We start from the raw sequence: 17,712 nt of genomic DNA, 5'->3' as shown, positions 1-17,712 counted from the left end.
GCATTCCTGTGATTTTGTTGGAAATCACGGGCAATCAACTAGTCCCTGTTCTATAAATATAAGGCAACCCCCTCGGCTTGCCAATTCTTCCTTTCGTACTTCCTTCGTTTTATGTTTCTCTCTCTAGTTCTCTCTCTCTCTCTCTCTCTCTCTCTCTCTAGCGCTCTCTCTCTCTAGCTTGTGTTAAATTTCTGGAGAACCTCTCCAGATTTCAAAGTCTCGTTTCCTCTTACTTCTCTCCAATTTTTTTTTTTTTGAATTTTAAATATTATTCTCTCTTTTTTTTTGAATTATTATTTTATTTTTATCAGATTTTTACAAGATCTTGGAAACTTATTTTTACCCTGAATTTTACCAAACGTCCCTTTTGGCTTTTGCTTGAAAAGGAATCTTTTTTCTTCCGTTGGATTAGATTTATTGTGGATTTAATGTGCTGTTAGCTGACGTGGCATGCACCCAAAACCGAAGAAGCCAAAATGAGTACCAAAACGATGCGTCTACCGCCCCGTCGGGTTTTAACGCCGTCAAACAAGCGCAAAGAGGAAGAAGACACCGGAGTTGACGCCGTCCAAGTCCCACCGTCAACGACAAAAAAGCTGAAGACGGCTCAGCCTCAAGCCGAGCCGCATAATGAGCCAGCCGCGGCTTATTCCAATCAGCTCCTGGCTGGGTACTTGGCCCACGAGTTCCTTAACAAGGGAACACTATTCGGCCAGCCGTTTGACGCGGCGCGAGCCGAGTCGTCGGCCGGCTCGGCTCAGGAGCCGAAGCAGCGTCGCGAAGATGAAGCCGAAAGGAGAGATGGAGCCGAGCCGCGCTTTGAGAGTCTCCAGAGATACGTGGCGGTAGCTGATTTGTTGGGCTCTGATGGGGCCCACTTAGCTGGCGTTTTCAACCCTACACAACTTGCCCGCTTTCTACAGTTGTAATTGTTAGTGGGAATTTGCGGCAACACGTGTGCCGATCCCGTTGGCGATCCCGTTTTGCTCCAAATTGAAAGATGTAAAGAATTTTCTCTCTCTCTTTTGTTTATTTATTTATATATTTTTTTATATTATTGAGAAAATATTTTGCCCGTGAGAATTGCAAGAAATATCCCCCTTATATTTGATAACCAATACGGGACATGCATGCTTGGGAAACGTTTTTGTGATTGATTCTTCCTTTAGTTTTGTTTTTATTATATATGGATTACTTGATCTAACTTACTTCCAATACACCGTTTGATTCCCTACCAATTTATGTTCTCTTTTGTTTTGGTTTAATTAAGAATCTGGTGTTGCTTTTTTTTTTTGTCCCATATAATAGTAGACAAAAAATTAAGATTAAAAAAATAGATAAATGTAATAATCAATCCATTGATGAAGGTTTGCTTTTTGATATAGTGAATTTAGAAACACGTCTATCTTGATTTACGTTTTAGAAATTCAATACTTAAATCACATGAACCTTGTTGTGAGGGTATTTAAATATTTCCACGCGTTGACTGCTAACAATAACTGTGATAGTTATTATTTCTGCAAAACAAAATATCCATCTTAATTTGAAAGGAGTACGACTTTCCTCTTCTTTTATTTTTCATGCTTTCTTATATTCGTTCCAAAATTCAACATTCTTTTCTATTGAAAAGGGAGATCCTAAAATCTCTCTTTGTGATAGAATTTGTTCCTTCCCTTTTTGTTTCTTTTGTAGGTTTGCTATCTTTATTTAATATATATACTTTGGTCCACACAAAACATTTGGCAAATTCGTTATTTTTTTTTTTTAATATGTTTTGTAGGCTTAGTGTTACTCATTTTATAACAGCGTGTTTGGCCATTCATATCTCAATTTGGTAATAGTAATCTGTTTAGATTTACTGTTTTGGCGTGTTTTTTATATTGTGATTTATTGTGAAATGTATAGTTTTTGATAAATCGGATCTAAAGTGTTTACTATTTAGGCACGCAAAGATCGACATTGACAATAATACGTCTTTTATCATATCAATGGCGAATGGCGTTTTGCGAGAGTCAAGTATTTATTTCGTGTAGAGCTCGATTTTATCTCTCATGCGATCGTCATGAGCATTTTTAACAATAATTTCACGAAATTGTGCAAGTAGAAGAGCAAGTGCAAGAGCAAGTGAACTTTTTATGGTATTAATATCTGCAGAAACGTCATTGCTTTGCTATACTTGTCCTAATATCTCCGTAAGAGCTACAATTGTACTATTTATTTAAGTTGCATCAAATATTATCTTTATTCAAACAATAATAATTACTCAATGGAAAAAATTTCGTTATGCCAAAAAAAAAATACTAATAATTTTCAATTTTTCAACTTGCTTTGTGACATGAGATGTCATTTTTTTTATTTAATTAATTGACGTGATAATATTTTAAATATTTATTGATATAAAAATAACAATTCACATATTATATTAATTAATATAAAATAATTGGGATTTGAGTTGGTGTAATAATTTTATCCATGAAAGACTAGATGATACACGTGGCTTACAAAAGAGACAAACTTCGAATAAAGAGCACCAATCATTTTTGCTGTAATAAACAATAGCAAAAATCTTATAAAAATAAACCGACAGCAATTTTTATTACGAAGCGACATATCACAAACGAATAACTTATGAAAATATAGGAACATCATGTCGTTTTATTTTTTTTTGCCGAATATCACCAATCATTTTTGCTGTAATAAACAATAGCAAAAATCTTATAAAAATAGACCGACAGCAATTTTTATTACGGAGCGACATATCACAAACGAATAACTTATGAAAATATAGGAACATCATGTCGTTTTATTTTTTTTGCCGAATACGTCGTTTTGTGCTCAATATGTCGTTTTTTCTTGTAGAATCTCTCCCATATACACTGATTCGTACGATATCAGCTGAACGCCATCACAGAAACGGGCCAGGCATTTTGTCATACACTTGGTGTTGCCAACTGATTCCCGCGCGAAGAAAACCGAAAAAATGTCACTTCTCCTTCAACTTTCTCCCATTCCCAGAGCCAACATCCGCCTCGTACACCGTCCTCGCGGCGTAAAGTCTATTCCTTTCGTCGTTCTTTCAAGAAAATCCGATTCAGAACCCGACCTTAAACTCAACTCCGCTTCCAAAGCCAAACCCAGGTCAAGAAACCGTCGCCCGAAAGCTGAAGCTTCCCAGAACGAAGGCGAAGATCCGAGCAGAAAGTTCCCGACAACAATTCCGAGAAAGCCGAGGCGCGGTCGGAGGAGCGAAGCCGCCGCGGTGGAAGACTACGTGAGGGACTCGCTCGAGCGGACGTTCGCGTCGATCAGAGAGCAGAACGATGAAGTGGTCGAGAATTTGGGAAATGTGATGAAGGACAGGGCTGAGGATGATAATGAATCGGAGTCTGAATCGGAATCTAGCGATGACGAAGAGGATGATGAGGTTGGGGAGACGAAGAAGAAGAAGACAATGGTGGTTGAGGAGGAGAGTCAGGATTGGCCGTTGGACGCCGATGTGGGTTGGGGAATTAGGGCGTCGGAGTATTTCGATAAGCATCCGATAAAGAACGTGGTTGGAGAAGACGGGGTTGAGATTGATTGGGAAGGAGAGATTGACGATAACTGGGTGAAGGAGATTAACTGTTTGGAGTGGGAGAGCTTTGCTTTCCATCCGAGCCCGCTTGTTGTTCTTGTTTTCGAAAGATATAAAAGGTAAGAGAATATATTTATTATTCTGTATTTTCTGAAAATTTAAGGAACAATTGCTGTTTTTTAAGTATTTGGTTTGAATTTAATGTGTTGACTTTGTGGAGTCTAATTATCGCTATCGCGTGAACTTTCTTGTTTACGAGGTTTCGGTGTTATTCTATCCATGGCTGGATGTCTTGTCTGAGTTTCACAACAATGCTATTGCTTGATTAAATTCGGTTGAAGTCCTTAATATGGCTGATGGCTTTAAATTTGATTTTGAGAATTTGAAGTGATAAATAAATAATTATGATTGCGAGTTGTTGGGAACTTTCTATGGTGGCTTTGAGGAGAGTTGGAAGTGCATGCATGAGCATGACAAACTTTTACTTATGGCCATGCACAAAGGAAAAGCGTTGAGAAGTTTATTTTTGATTCTGACTCTATACATAGTTTCTAATAGCACACATTCTCTTGTCCTGTTTACAGGGCAACTGATAATTGGAAAGCTTTGAAGGAGCTAGAAAAGGCGGTTAAGGTTTATTGGGATGCCAAAGATCGATTGCCTCCTCGGGTAAACAAAAATTTTTTGGTTGTTGTTTTTTTTTTTTTTTTTTATGATTTTGCGGATAAGTCATAGACTTGAATGATTTATGATTTAAATTTTCGTTTCTGTAATTATTTTTTGCTGGTTTCCGAGCAAATAGTGAGAGCCCCCAGTCTAATGAAACTTTTGACTTTGAGCAAATGTATTTTCATGTTAATTAACTGATGCTAACAACTTTAAACTTTCATTACAACAGTCAGTCAAGATAGACATCAACATCGAGAGGGATTTGGCATATGCTCTTAAAGTAAAAGAAGGACCTCAGATTTTATTCTTACGGGGAAACAGGATACTTTACAGGGAAAAAGGTGAGAGTGTCTCATTCACGTTCAAGTTCTACCATGAATGACCTGTTGAAGTTCGTTCCTTCCCTTAATACTAAATGACATTTTCTTTTGGCAGAATTTCGAACAGCCGATGAATTAGTTCATATGATTGCACATTTCTACTACAATGCAAAGAGACCATCCTGGATTGATGTTTCGGCTTTATCTCGACCTTATTGTTAGCATATCAGTACTTTTAACTTGACCGTCAAGCTTCTGAGGTATACTTTCCCACTATATCTTTCTCTCATAGCTAGCTTTTTACAGTCGCTATAGAAAAATTTCTTATACATTGAGACTTAAGAGATTATATGTAGCAAAATGAATAACAGAAAGATGATTTTCCAACTATTTGTTAGAAGTATGCTTTGTTTCCAAGCTTCTTTTGATGGACTAAGGTGGGCATTAACCGGATTTGTGGAAAAGAAAATGGTTAGGGGGTTTAGGGGTTCTCCCTCCTAAATGAGATTCTCCCCAAACTGAGCCGCTTAAAGTCTTGGATGTGTCAGAAGTGAAATTTTGTTCGCGTGAATTTTTGTTGGCAGTTGAAAGTGGAATATTTGCCGACGAGGAGCCTTACCGGAGTCTAACGTCATGGAACAGCCAGGAGGACCAACTGTGTAAGCAGAAATGGATAGAAAACTATGAATTTGGTTGACGATTCTGTAGAACAAACCGACTTGAGGTTGGTGTTGTTTGTGCATTTGCGAATGCCCTCTATAAGATTCATCCAAGAATGCATTTGTCTGTACCAATCAAACGTGTATAAATTGAACTAGCTCTAATAATTGTAGCCAAATATTCCAACGCTGCAATTTCTGGCAAGTTTTCTCTTTTCTGCTTTATAGATTGAAAATCTTTTATGTTGGGCAAGATTGGCTTTCGCGTTCATCGTGTGACACGTCCAAAAGATTATTTGTGGGAAAATATCTGGAAATATGGGGATAACTCAAGGGAGTGAAAGAAAGAGAGAATAAAAGATGAAGCAAAAAAGTGAGAAAAACTTGGGGGAAAAAAAAAAGTATAAAAAAAAAAGAGAGAGAAAAACGAAGAGGACAACGCACGATGTAAAGCTGCATGTTATTGCTTTTTCTTTAATCTCATTTTCTGTTATAATTTAAACAATTCTACATTGGGATTTCAATAAATAATTCCGTAATGTGTATTGTTGGATGGGTCCCGGGGAACAGTTTATCCCATGACACTACCATCAGGATCCCCGATTATTTGACTCAAATGCATGAGAAAATGTTCACTCATTGTCGGTTGTCACGTTTGGTGTCGTTTCCTGGTGTCTCTTTCGTTTTAATAATAGCATTCTTTGCTTTTTGTTGCCGTTTTCAAAAATGATGTCGTTCTCTATTCATATAATCGTAATTATGTTGTTTGTAATTTTGTTAGTTCGTACCCTGTCATCACCGTTTTGAAAAATGATGTCAGTTTTCAGTAATGATGTCCTTTCTCGGTGATTTCTCCGTTTCGTTTCTCGCGTTTTGTCGTTCCGTGTTCTGCTGTTTGTTATTTCATCTGTTTTTGTATTTTCTTGTTTTACATATTGATGTCGTTTTCTAGGTAATTATCGTTTCTAATTGTTGGTTATTATTATTATTGTCGTCCTAAAAAATAATGTAGATTTCTTTCCTCCTTTTTTTCCGTGTTTTCTTTTGGTAATTTGCCATTGCGTACCAAAGTACCAAAAGAACAATAGACAAACAGAAAACTAGAAAAATAATGTCGGTTTTCTAGTTTTCTGTTTGTCTATTGTTCTGATCTTTTATAGAGGTTCATGTCGTTTTTAATATGTCTCTCTCCTGGAATATAAATATATTTGTTATTTCATATCGTTTTTCCCTAACCACGTCGCTTTACTGGTGATGTACTGATGTTCCTCACAGGTCATTGAAGTTTTATGTAAATTTCGCATTTTGAGGTTATTGTGGTTTTCGTTTACGACGATGTTATTTTTCTATTTTATGCCGTTTAACATGTTTTGTCGTATTCTTTTTAAAAAAAAAAAAAAACATGTTTTGTCGTTTTTTTGGTTAATGTTTAACTGGTTGGTTTTGTCTTTTTTTTTTTTTTGGTTAATAGTTTATTGGTTTTCTACTTTTCTTTATGATCATTGTCGTTTTTTGAGATATGGCTATTTGCTTAGGGATGAAAATGAAAAACAAGGGCTGCCTTTAGAATTGATTTTTGTTTGTTTTTTAAAACGTTTTTGCATGTTTTTTGAGGCACAAATATAAAAACCATGTTTATTTAACAAATATTTTGAAAACAAAAACAAAAACAAAAAAATGAGAATGATTTTTGTGAATTAATTAAAAAATAATTAAAAATTATTTTCTCTTTTATGTTTTCATTTTTTAGTACTTATCAATAATATTATAATATATTAATTAATAATTATAACTAAATATGATTTTACTTTTTTATTATACTCAAAACAATCTCTTAAAAATTAACCAAACGTAATTTCAAAAATCAGTTCCAAAATAATTTTTAAAACAATCTATTTTTATTTTTGTATTATAAACAAAATTATTTTAAATGCGTTACCAAACATGCCTCTAAGAAAAAAAAAACAGAAAAAGAAAAGTAAAACAAGTCAAAGAATGTAAACATCGGACTCCCAAGCAAAAAAATATAAACATCGGACTGGCAATGAAAAATTACGGAAAAATAGGGGTCCAAAGTGTAAATAATAATAAGGGAAGAAAGAGAGCAAAACGCTAGGGATCCATTTTGATTCTTCTCTTTGATCCCGATCGTCTCTGCTTCCGGCAAAAGCAAACGCACTCTCTCTCTCCTCTCTTTCTCTCTCTACCCCTTTTTCTGGTTATTGTTTGGTTTAGGGTTTCAGAATGGCGAGAGGACTGCTAAACAAGCTCGTCTCTCGCTCCCTCTCCGTCGCTGGAAAATGGCAGCAGCAACAGCTCCGCCGTCTTAACATCCATGAATATCAGGTCTAGATTCCACCATTTTCTCCCACGTTTGCGTATACTCACATTCAATCGTATATATTTGTGTGTGTGTGTATCTATGAATTTTTTAACACAACCTATAGGTAGACGTAGACGAAAAATTGAAACTTGATGCTTTGTTCTAGATTGCAAGTCTATAATTTTGTTGAATACACTCCAGGTTCCTGCTACTAGTCCAAAATTTTGTTCAATTCTGGATTGCAACTCTAAAATCTGCATAAAATTCAGCCTACGGATGTGAAGTTAAAATCTGCATAAAATTCAGCCTACGGATGTGAAGTTTCGTTTTTTATTTTTTATTTTATTTTTCTTCTTCTTTGGGAGGAAACTTTTACGAAATTCTAATGAGATAGGCGTTGATCTTTGTGCGAGTCAACCGCATAATTTGAGCAAAAAAAGAAAGAAAAAAAAGTTAAAACCCCGTAACTTTGTGTGAAGTATGTGTCCATTTTTCCTGTTAAAATCAATAAATTTTCATGATTAATGGCTTTGATTCTACTGAAATCAGGGAGCTGAGTTGATGAGCAAATCTGGGATCAATGTCCCCAGAGGCGCTGCGGCTTCTACTATTGATGAAGTGAAAGAGACTATTCGGCATGTATTTCCGAACGAAAAAGAGGTAATCTTTCTGTAAATTAAGCTCTTACGGTGCCTTTATTATTTCTTGATGACAACAACCCTAAAACAAATGGAATTTTGAGCCAATTTTTCTATTTGACTGTGTTAGGCTCACTTAAGGCTTTATTTTCTCCCTGCATTTTAAGGTTTTTGTTTTGTCTTCCTGCACTTCTAGCAAATAAATTAAGTGGAAGAATTGGAATAATGTTAAGTTGTTAACTTGCAATTTGGTGCAGTTGGTGGTTAAGAGCCAAATCTTGGCTGGTGGAAGAGGCTTAGGAACATTTACGAGCGGTCTGAAGGGTGGAGTTCACATTGTCAAGGCTGAAGAGGCTGCAGATATTGCTGGTATTGGGGACTGTCTTCTTTTCACTGAAATTTTTATGACGTTTAGTTGCTTGTATTGTATCTTTTGTAATTTTCTTTCCAATTAAGATAGGCTTATCTCTTGTTATTATTGATGTTGTTGTTCTTATTATTATTATTATTATTTCCAGGTTATCTTTCAGAAAATAGTTACTGTACTAGCTCCGCTTTATTAATTTGTTTGGGTTTACTAATCCTTTATCTAAACGCTCCTATTGCAGGAAAGATGCTTGGGCAGGTACTTGTAACCAAACAGACAGGTCCCCACGGAAAAGTTGTAAGCAAGGTTGGTTTAATTACTTATTCTTGATTATACTGGTTTTTGGATTTATTTGTATCGAAAGGTAAAACCGTTTAGTTGAATGAATTACCATAACCACTAGACAGTCATGGGTTAGTTACTTAATTGGTTTAATAAACTTAATGATGGATTATGCTCTACGTGTGTAATCATCAGTTTACTTAATAAATAAAAAAGGCTTCTTCGTATTCATTTATGTTTACACCAATTATTGGTTCTGAGCTTACTTGAGTATTCCTGGTTTGTTTCCTTTTCTTTTACAGGTTTATCTATGTGAAAAGTTGTCACTTGTTAATGAGATGTACTTTGCTATTACTTTGGATCGAAAAACTGCTGGTCCGGTATGTTCTCGCAACTAAATTACCATTTTTTTCCCTTTTGGAATTATTGGTCCCGTATCAACACCTATTCGTATAAACAGTTTATTCACTTGGAGATACATGTTCTTGCTAAAAGAAATAAAATGCTTATTTGCGTCCCTTTTTTTTTCCAGCTTATAATTGCCTGCAGAAAGGGAGGTACGAGCATTGAAGACCTTGCTGAGAAATTCCCAGATATGATAATAAAGGTTGTTTTCTTCCGGTTTTATTCCATCTAGAACTCCTTAAAATTCCTTTTTACTTTGCTTTGCTATAATTAACAATGTCCACTTGCCCCACCTTATTGATAGGTACCTATTGATGTTTTCAAAGGAATTACGGATGAAGATGCAGCAAAGGTAGTAGATGGGTTGGCTCCCAAAGTTGCTGACAGAAATGATTCAATTGAACAAGTGAAGAAGTTATATAAGCTGTTCTGTGAGTGCGACTGCACAATGTTAGAAGTGAGATTACCTTTCAGAGTCCCAAAAAGTGTTACTGTTTAACCCCTAGATATTTCTTTTTGCTCCGGATATCTTAACCTGAACCTGGATTTTTTTGGCCAGATAAACCCAATAGCTGAGACTTCTGATAACCAATTGGTAGCTGCTGATGCTAAGTTGAATTTTGATGATAACGCGGCGTTCCGCCAGAAAGCAATTTTTGCTCTACGTGATCCAACACAGGAGGATCCGCGGGAGGTCTTGTTTTGCTATCCTCTGCTTGATATATTTATATTCTTTTAATTTTTTGTCTCGTATGATAGTCACAGTCCATCATCCTCTGTAGCCAAGTCCCTATCTTTTCCAGTAGGTGTAGGGATATGGTTTGAGGTTATACTGTTGGAAAGGGACAAATTATGGCAAGGGAATATAGCTCTTCTGACATTATTCTTTTGTGACAGGTGGCTGCTGCCAAAGCGGATTTGAATTACATTGGTTTAGATGGGGAAATTGGTTGCATGGTGAATGGTGCCGGATTGGCAATGGCTACCATGGATATAATTAAACTGCACGGGGGAACTCCTGCCAACTTCCTAGACGTTGGGGGGAATGCTTCTGAAGGCCAGGTAGATACAGGACCTTTATTTTATTATGTCATTGGTCCTTTGATCCTATTGTTTGTAATCAAGCGTAGAGTTTATCACTGTATTTCCTTTTTTGGCTTTTCTGATATATTAGTAGTTCAGGCGAAGAAGACTTTCGACTTATATTTTATGCCTAAAAGGGCTCTTGCTGGATCAAGTGTGTGCTCTTCTATTTTACAGTTTATTCATAATTTTTGTTGACAATTCTCTCAGGTGGTTGAGGCATTTAAGATATTGACTTCTGATGAGAAGGTAAAAGCAATTCTGGTGAATATATTTGGTGGAATTATGAAGTGTGATATTATAGCGAGTGGCATTGTCAATGCTGCCAAACAGGTGAGCCATATTATTTATTTATTTATTTATTTTTTCAGGTCTTCCTCCCACCTCCACCCCAAACCCCAAAATATCTATCCATTTTTTGAGCCATTGCTTTCTTATGTTATTTCCATCAAATCTTCATTTTCGCTTGAAATAAGAAGACACCTTTACGAATAACTTTATTATATTTTCATTTGCAAGTGTAGACATTGGTTTACACCTACTTGTAATAAACTCCACTACATTGTTAGTTTTCTTTGGCATTTGGCCATACTGCTTAGTTAGCTGCAGGCATTAATCTTTGTGGATCTTGTGGCTAGGTTTCCCTGAAAGTACCGGTGGTTGTTCGTCTCGAAGGCACTAATGTCGATCAGGGGAAGAGAATTCTGAAGGTAATTTGATACTTAATTTAATGCATGAAAACAATTGCTTAAAGATGTTGAAAATTTCAGGTCCATTATTCAGAACACTAATCTTTATTACAAATGGCCATGCAGGAAAGCGGTATGACATTAATCACAGCAGAAGACCTGGACGATGCTGCCGAAAAGGCCGTTAAAGCAGCATATAATTAAATTAAGCAGATCCCCATTTCCTTTTATAATTTCATTGCACCATAATTCTTTCTGTGGAGAAACCAGTACGCAGTTTTGTGCTTTAATGTGGAGATGCGCAGCGTGTAGTTTGGGCAAGTCGAATACTTGCATCAGAAAAATATTTTGACCCAAACCATAACAGGAATTGCCAAATGATTCTCAATAATGTTTCCTTCTCAAATTTTACAAGAGGGATTTTTGCGTTCAGGCTTTTGTCGTTTCTGTATGTGTCCAGTTGTTGAGTTTTTTATAGCATTTCATTTTTTGGTTTCAGCAAGGATCATGATGGGATAGCCATCTTAACACAAAACTCGTCCTTTGGGCATTTGTCGATACTTTTTTTTTGTCCCATATTTATCAAGTTTGTTAAAGCTTAATACTATTGAGATCCTAATCTAAATGTGAAGAAAATAATCACAGATTTATTTATTTATTTAAGTACATAATTATTTAATTTTGCTTAGAAGAATATTTCTTGCAATCGGAACGGGGACTCGAGGGAGACATTTTCTTGCAGCTTTTCAGCCCCAAGATTTACATTAATGCTATCTTTTCACACTAGGATGGATCATAAATAATCAAGATCATAAAACATGCTTTAACTACCCACAAGAGATTGCTTGCTTTAATTACCCACATGAGATTGCCTTTTCAGGGACTTAACAATCCTGGTGGAGATGCAGAAAGCTGTGGATTCAATGGAAATCATAGGATTGACCCCAGCAGCCGTTGGGAGAACACTCCCATCACATACAAACAAACTTTCTGCCTCCCAACTCTCTCCATTCTCATCAACAGCTCCTTCTTCCTCATTGGCACCCATTCGGCAGCTTCCCATCTGGTGTGCAGAACAGTAAATCGTCCAGTGCTCGCCTCTCGTCCCCGGCCCTCCAACTGCGGTCACAGTGTCCAAAAACTCCTCGAAATCCTTCTCTTTAAGCCCTTTGCACTTGATTCTTTGTCCATCGCTCCTATAGGTTCCTACTTCAACGGCTCCTGCCGCGACCAGAATTCTCAAGGCTTGCCTGAGCCCACACTGAAGATTTTCTTTGTCCAACTGTGTCAATCGGTACTTGACCATTCCTTCTTCCTTGACCTCTCCTGAACCTTGGTCTCTCACCATTGCAAATAGGTGTGAGGTTCTTGCATACTTCACCATCCTATCCTTCATGTCAGATCCCGAGACCCAAGGAAAGAGGGTAGCAAATGTGGCAGGTCCCAATACAGGCGTTTCTATGATTGCCCGTGTGTTGTTTCCCTCGGAAATCACCTTGTGAAGCGAGGTAATGATTCCTCCCTCGTACATTTTGCCTTTGAATTCTGATCCATCTTCTGGGAAGTACCCCCATGTCAGGAGGACAGGGTGAAGATGGAGGTTCCTTCCAATGTTTGGATTCTGGAGTCCGCTGGAGATCATGAGAGGAGGAGTTGAGAGAGCCCCACAAGCTGAAACCGTCACTTTCGCCTCAATTTTCAGCTTCTTGGTGATTTTCTTGCTTGAACATCTGGCGATTACTCCCAGGCATTTCTTTCTAGCTCCCCCGTCCTTGCCATTCTCAAGTACGAATTTCTCAGCTCTACATCCTGTTAAAATCACCGCGCCGCAGGCCACGGCATCAACAAGCCAAGTCGTATCAGTGCCTTTCTTTTCTCCTGTCGGACAGCCGTAACAACAAAAGCTGCAGTAATGATCAGCTGACGAGTTTCTCGGAACCGAAACAATTTCTAGACCAAGATTCTGACACCCTTTCCGCAATATTTGATTCTGAAAGTTTTCCTTGGTACACTTGTCCGTAACACCAAGTCTCTTACACACAACATCCATAGCAGATTGATATTCAGAACTCCCAAACAATGGAATCTTATGATCCACTGACCATTCATGGAGGACACTGCTTGGTGTCCTAATAGACGCAGACCAGTTTACAGCAGAACCTCCTCCAACAGTTGAGCCAGCTAGCAACATGATCTTCCCATCAATAGTTGATGAAATCCCACCAAATTTATACAATTCCTCCATTGAAGGACCCTCCAGCGAAGAATAATCTTGGGCAACAAAGTAGTTCCCTTGCTCAAGGACAATCACCTTTTGGCCAGACTTGGCTAGAACTGCAGCTGCAACTCCTCCACCGCAGCCCGAACCGACGACAACAGCATCACATTTGATCTTGTAGTTGTTGTCGTTTGGATCTTCGGTAACTTCTAGGCCTTTTTGGATTAGTGATTGGACAAGGGAGGAGTCAGTTTCTTTCATGGTTTCAATCACTCCATTATCAAGAGGCCTCTCCTTTTCGGTTTTGGTCATCCTTTTCCTGGTGTCTACGTGATACCCAATTGCTTCCCATGCTGGGTTGTGTGAATTTTCATCAACCTGTAACATTTAAACAAAAAAATAAAACCATTAAAAACTTAAAAACTCTTATTAATGAAGAAAAAGAGAAACCAAGATGGATTATGCTCTATTATGTTCCAAAAAATATATATCAAGGAAAAAAAAAAACCCAAAGCATGCTTCAGCAGGGAAGTCAGCAAGACAAGTCACATAATACCAAATTTTTTATAAGTTCACTAAATAAAACAATAAAATAATGAACAATAATACACATTATCATAGATTCATCATGATTGTACGTGTCAAAAATCCTACGCATTTTGTTTGAAAAATTATTTTCTCTCATTTTTTTTTATTATCTTCAATGAATTATATGTTTCAGTTTGTTTTGTCCCTTTTCTCTCTCCTACCGCCCACGACCAGACAAGGATGAGAGCAGCAGACTAAAACTATACAATAATCAATAAGAAATGAAGACAAAAGATAAGAACTAACAAAAGAGGGAACTTATTAGGTAACTGCATTACCCTTGAGAAGAATGTGAAGAAGCAAAAGAGTTTGATCAACACAAAAGCTAATCTGAGAGGCACAAAACGCCTTTGCTTGGACCATTTCTTGAGAACTGCCTCTCTCTTCTCCAAAGACATTTCAGAGAACTTGTGAAGGAAAGGCCATTTCCAATCAAAGCAAATGAACCCACAAAGCAACAAAGTCCCCAATCTGAATGAAAGAATCTTCAGTACCCAACTCACAAGAGAAGCAGCCGGTGGCAGAGCCTTTTTCACCACCATTTCTGCTGTCTACACAACAGGCTAAACAAATTTCAAAAACCCATAAAAAAACAAAATTAAAAAAGAAGAAGAAGAAAGAAGAAAGATTTGGGTATTTTTGTAAAGAAAAGTTTGGCATGAAAGTTGACCTCGTCAGGGATAGGAGACTGAGACCCTGAAGCTTCATAGAAAGTTTGAAGAGATTTGTGAAGTGGGTTTTTGTTTGGAATTAGAGGAGGTATGAGAGCTTCGCACATGGAAGCCAAGGACTGGATTTGAGCTGAAGAGTAGCCATGGCTGTAACTGCTTTGTCTTCTTCCTCCTCTCAAAAGAGAATGACTTTTCTTCTCTTTACCCTCCATATCTCTCTCTCTCTCTCTCTCTCTCTCTCTCTCTCTCGGGATACTTCAGCTGTTGTTCCCGAGATAATTGTTATAAAAGGAACTTTTATTGTATGAATCCCGAGATAACTTTTATGGTATGAATCCTTTTCTCCCCATGGACACGTTGCATTGCCTTATAGGTAGGACAAATTTTTTTAACAATTTGATTAAATTTCAGCACCCTAGTATATACTTCCACTTTTTCGGGGGACAGTTTTTTTTTTTTTTTTTTTTTTTTTTTTTTTTTTTAACCTGAAAAAGAGCACCGTAATTATTGTTAATTGGCCACCTAACAAGTTACAAATAAAATTGTTAAAATTTAATAAAACGTCTAAAAAAACTTACCCTATTGACAATGATAATTGATTTATTCAGATTTAAATTGTTATATTCGTTGTTTAATTCAGCTTATATCTAGTATTTAGAGATTAGGCTAGTAATTAATTTTTATTTTAAAGTTAGAATTATTTTTGTTATTAGTTATTTAGTTTAAGTTATTCAGATATTAGATTTAAATTTAAACTCCTCATGTAACTCCATATATATATATATATCGCATTCTCATCAATAAAAAAACTTGTACCAACATTTTTTAATGTCTGAATCTATCAATTAGTGGGGTAAAATAACGTGCCCTATTATTATCTGATATAGATACAGTTTTAAGACATCATATTTTTACTGTATTATCTTAACTAGCATATATCTTAATATATAAGTTTCATGCAATTTAATGATGTAAAATTATATTTTATCAGTGGGATTTTTCTTTTTTTTCACACCCTAGTGGCCAACCGCAGAATTCTCTCCAATGTAATATGTATGTGAACAAAAAGCCAAAACTAGCAAGAGAGATTCTATGATATCTCTACGATAGGAATGCGGGACAAACCTTTTTTTATTGTCAACGAATGGCCCGAACTGATTCTGAGTTCACCACTCCACGTCAATTTATAATTACATGGGACTAGCTAGGCTGTCACGGAAATGAAAAGTGTGAGTGTGATGTGTTAAATCCAATTAGGTCTTTAATGTTATGTTTGGTAGGAAGGAAAGAAAATATGATAGAAAAGAAATATGGAAGTGATGAAAAATAGTAATGATGAAAAGGAAATTAATTTTCTTTTATGTTGTTTGGTATGAGAAGATGAAAAGAATATGAGTTTACCTTCACTTGTTTGGTATTGGAAGTTAAATTGAGAGGAAAGAAAAAATCTTACTCGTAAATTACTTTTATACCCTTAAATTTTTTGCTTGGATTTTGATGGAGAAAAGGATAGTTTAGTAACTTTGCTCACTTTAATGAGTTGTCCCCATTTTCCATCTCATTTTCTGCCCACTTGTGGAAAGAAAAAAAATAGTAGGGCCCACATGTATTATTTTTCACTCTATTTTTTCTTCTTTTCTCTTTTCTCTCTTATCAAATAACCTACATTTCCATTTTTCCTTCCAAAATTCATCAACCTTCTTCATTCCTTCTACTTTTCTTTCCTATCAAACATATTCTAAAGTGCGTTTGGAGAATTCAAATAATAATTCGTGATTTATTATAAAAAAATACACATAAATAAAAAATAATTTTAAATCATAATTTTAAATTTATAAATAAAACGGCCTATAAATTTTATCGCGGAAAACATATGAAACCCCATCTAAATCTTGTTAGAAACTCGCATTGGAGTTGTCGGTTGACAGCTAATGGAAAAGAAGGATACTTTTAAGGCTGGTGCTAAACATCACCGCTATATGTTTATATTAGTGAATAGTATTTAATGCTGTGTTGTCATGTTGGATTTTTTTGATCTGTTTGGCCATAAAGCATTGTAAATGCTGGGTATTTTATTTTCTTGGTAATTTATTGGCAACGGTTAAAAAAAATAAAAAAGATGAAGCTCAAGATGTGCTGTACGTGGCGTGCAAGACAAATGATGGATAGGCCGTGTTTGAATTTCAAGTCTGTTGATTTGGTTTTTGAAGATAATGATGGAGGATTTTATATTTGGCTATTTTATTGGCAATAGCATTTTATTTCAATAACGGGAGAACAAGTTGAAGACTTTTATTTAGCTTTATATTTGAATTTTGGAGATTGACAAAATCGTGGGAATCTGCTTGAAGATTTTTTTTTGCATTTGAAATTAATTGAAGCTTATGTCAAAGCTTGTTTCAACAAAGGATGCGTGTTGAGTTATTCGGATAGAAAATATTTTTAATTGAAAAATAAAAAGTAAAGGAAAATATCGGTTTGAGTTTCACTTGAACTATGTTTATCCGATTGTGGGATGGATCAATTGGCTGCTCTATACAATGCGACTCAAGACCATTTATTAGGTGGCATCTTAGGTTTTCACGTATATTATTTTATTCGAGATTTTAATTTAAATTTAGATGTGATAGTTTTAGAGAGCTTTTTATTGTAACAAAAAAAGTTAGATGTGACATTTTTAAGAGCGTTTTACTGTATAAACTTAGAATTAAAAATTTGAATCAGTGAAATGAACGGGGTATAAGTTTAACGATATTCAGGAGAAAAATTTGTATTTTTTAAGAAAAGACATGGAGTGTTGAATGAATTTTAAACAATAATCATATTTTAGGAGAAGCTTCGGGAGATGATTTTTTAAGTTAACAGACATTGAAGACGAGTGGTACTTACTGAATAAGGTCATCAAGTTGATTTTACATGACGGCGATAAAATCAAAGAGTGAGTCTTTATTTGTACAAGTTTAATTCGTATTTGTAATTGTTAAGACTTAATAAATTATTCAATATATCAAGACGTAATCTCGTAAATATAAGTTTTTAACCGAGCTAATAATTAACGTAAAACAGATCTTTCAATAAAGATAATGGATAACAAAAAAAAAAAAAGAACTAGAAACATAAATAAACATAAGCACTACAATTAAGACACGTAACGATCAAGAATAGTCTCACTAATTTAATCCTCTCCTTTTACCTCCTTGTGTCCCTTCAATGCCATTTACTTGTG

General features: G+C 35.9%; 4 protein-coding genes across 4 annotated transcripts; 3 read left to right on the top strand and 1 right to left on the bottom strand.

Annotated features, from left to right (window-relative positions):
* Positions 1–276: 276 nt before the first annotated feature.
* On the top strand, positions 277–1,158 carry LOC21389383. Its single transcript, XM_010094773.2, has one exon. The coding sequence runs from the start codon at positions 477–479 to the stop codon at positions 927–929; it is 453 nt and encodes a 150-aa protein (XP_010093075.1). The 5' UTR covers positions 277–476; the 3' UTR covers positions 930–1,158.
* Positions 924–4,811, top strand: LOC21389382 (thioredoxin-like fold domain-containing protein MRL7, chloroplastic). Its single transcript, XM_024163401.1, has 5 exons — positions 924–1,002; positions 2,860–3,693; positions 4,159–4,243; positions 4,473–4,584; positions 4,679–4,811. Exons 2-5 carry the CDS (start codon positions 2,981–2,983, stop codon positions 4,783–4,785), a joined length of 1,017 nt encoding a protein of 338 aa, XP_024019169.1. The 5' UTR covers positions 924–1,002; positions 2,860–2,980; the 3' UTR covers positions 4,786–4,811.
* A 2,534-nt stretch (positions 4,812–7,345) lies between these two features.
* LOC21389381 (succinate--CoA ligase [ADP-forming] subunit beta, mitochondrial) lies at positions 7,346–11,441 on the top strand. The gene is made up of 12 exons (XM_010094771.2): positions 7,346–7,568; positions 8,095–8,205; positions 8,441–8,552; positions 8,792–8,856; positions 9,135–9,212; positions 9,365–9,439; positions 9,542–9,694; positions 9,797–9,931; positions 10,135–10,299; positions 10,531–10,653; positions 10,959–11,030; positions 11,136–11,441. The coding sequence occupies exons 1-12, from the start codon at positions 7,467–7,469 to the stop codon at positions 11,211–11,213; spliced, it is 1,269 nt and encodes a 422-aa protein (XP_010093073.1). The 5' UTR covers positions 7,346–7,466; the 3' UTR covers positions 11,214–11,441.
* Positions 11,442–11,636: 195 nt separating this feature from the next.
* LOC21389380 (long-chain-alcohol oxidase FAO2) lies at positions 11,637–14,770 on the bottom strand. Its single transcript, XM_010094770.2, has 3 exons — positions 14,486–14,770; positions 14,094–14,366; positions 11,637–13,605 (listed from the first exon to the last, which is right to left on the bottom strand). Exons 1-3 carry the CDS (start codon positions 14,696–14,698, stop codon positions 11,860–11,862), a joined length of 2,232 nt encoding a protein of 743 aa, XP_010093072.1. The 5' UTR covers positions 14,699–14,770; the 3' UTR covers positions 11,637–11,859.
* Positions 14,771–17,712: the final 2,942 nt, after the last annotated feature.

This window comes from Morus notabilis, unplaced genomic scaffold (assembly GCF_000414095.1).
Source record: "Morus notabilis unplaced genomic scaffold, ASM41409v2 Scaffold267, whole genome shotgun sequence".
Lineage (NCBI taxonomy): Eukaryota > Viridiplantae > Streptophyta > Magnoliopsida > Rosales > Moraceae > Morus > Morus notabilis.
Note: the sequence above shows the minus strand (reverse complement) of the source record. Positions and strands in the feature narration are given on the sequence as shown.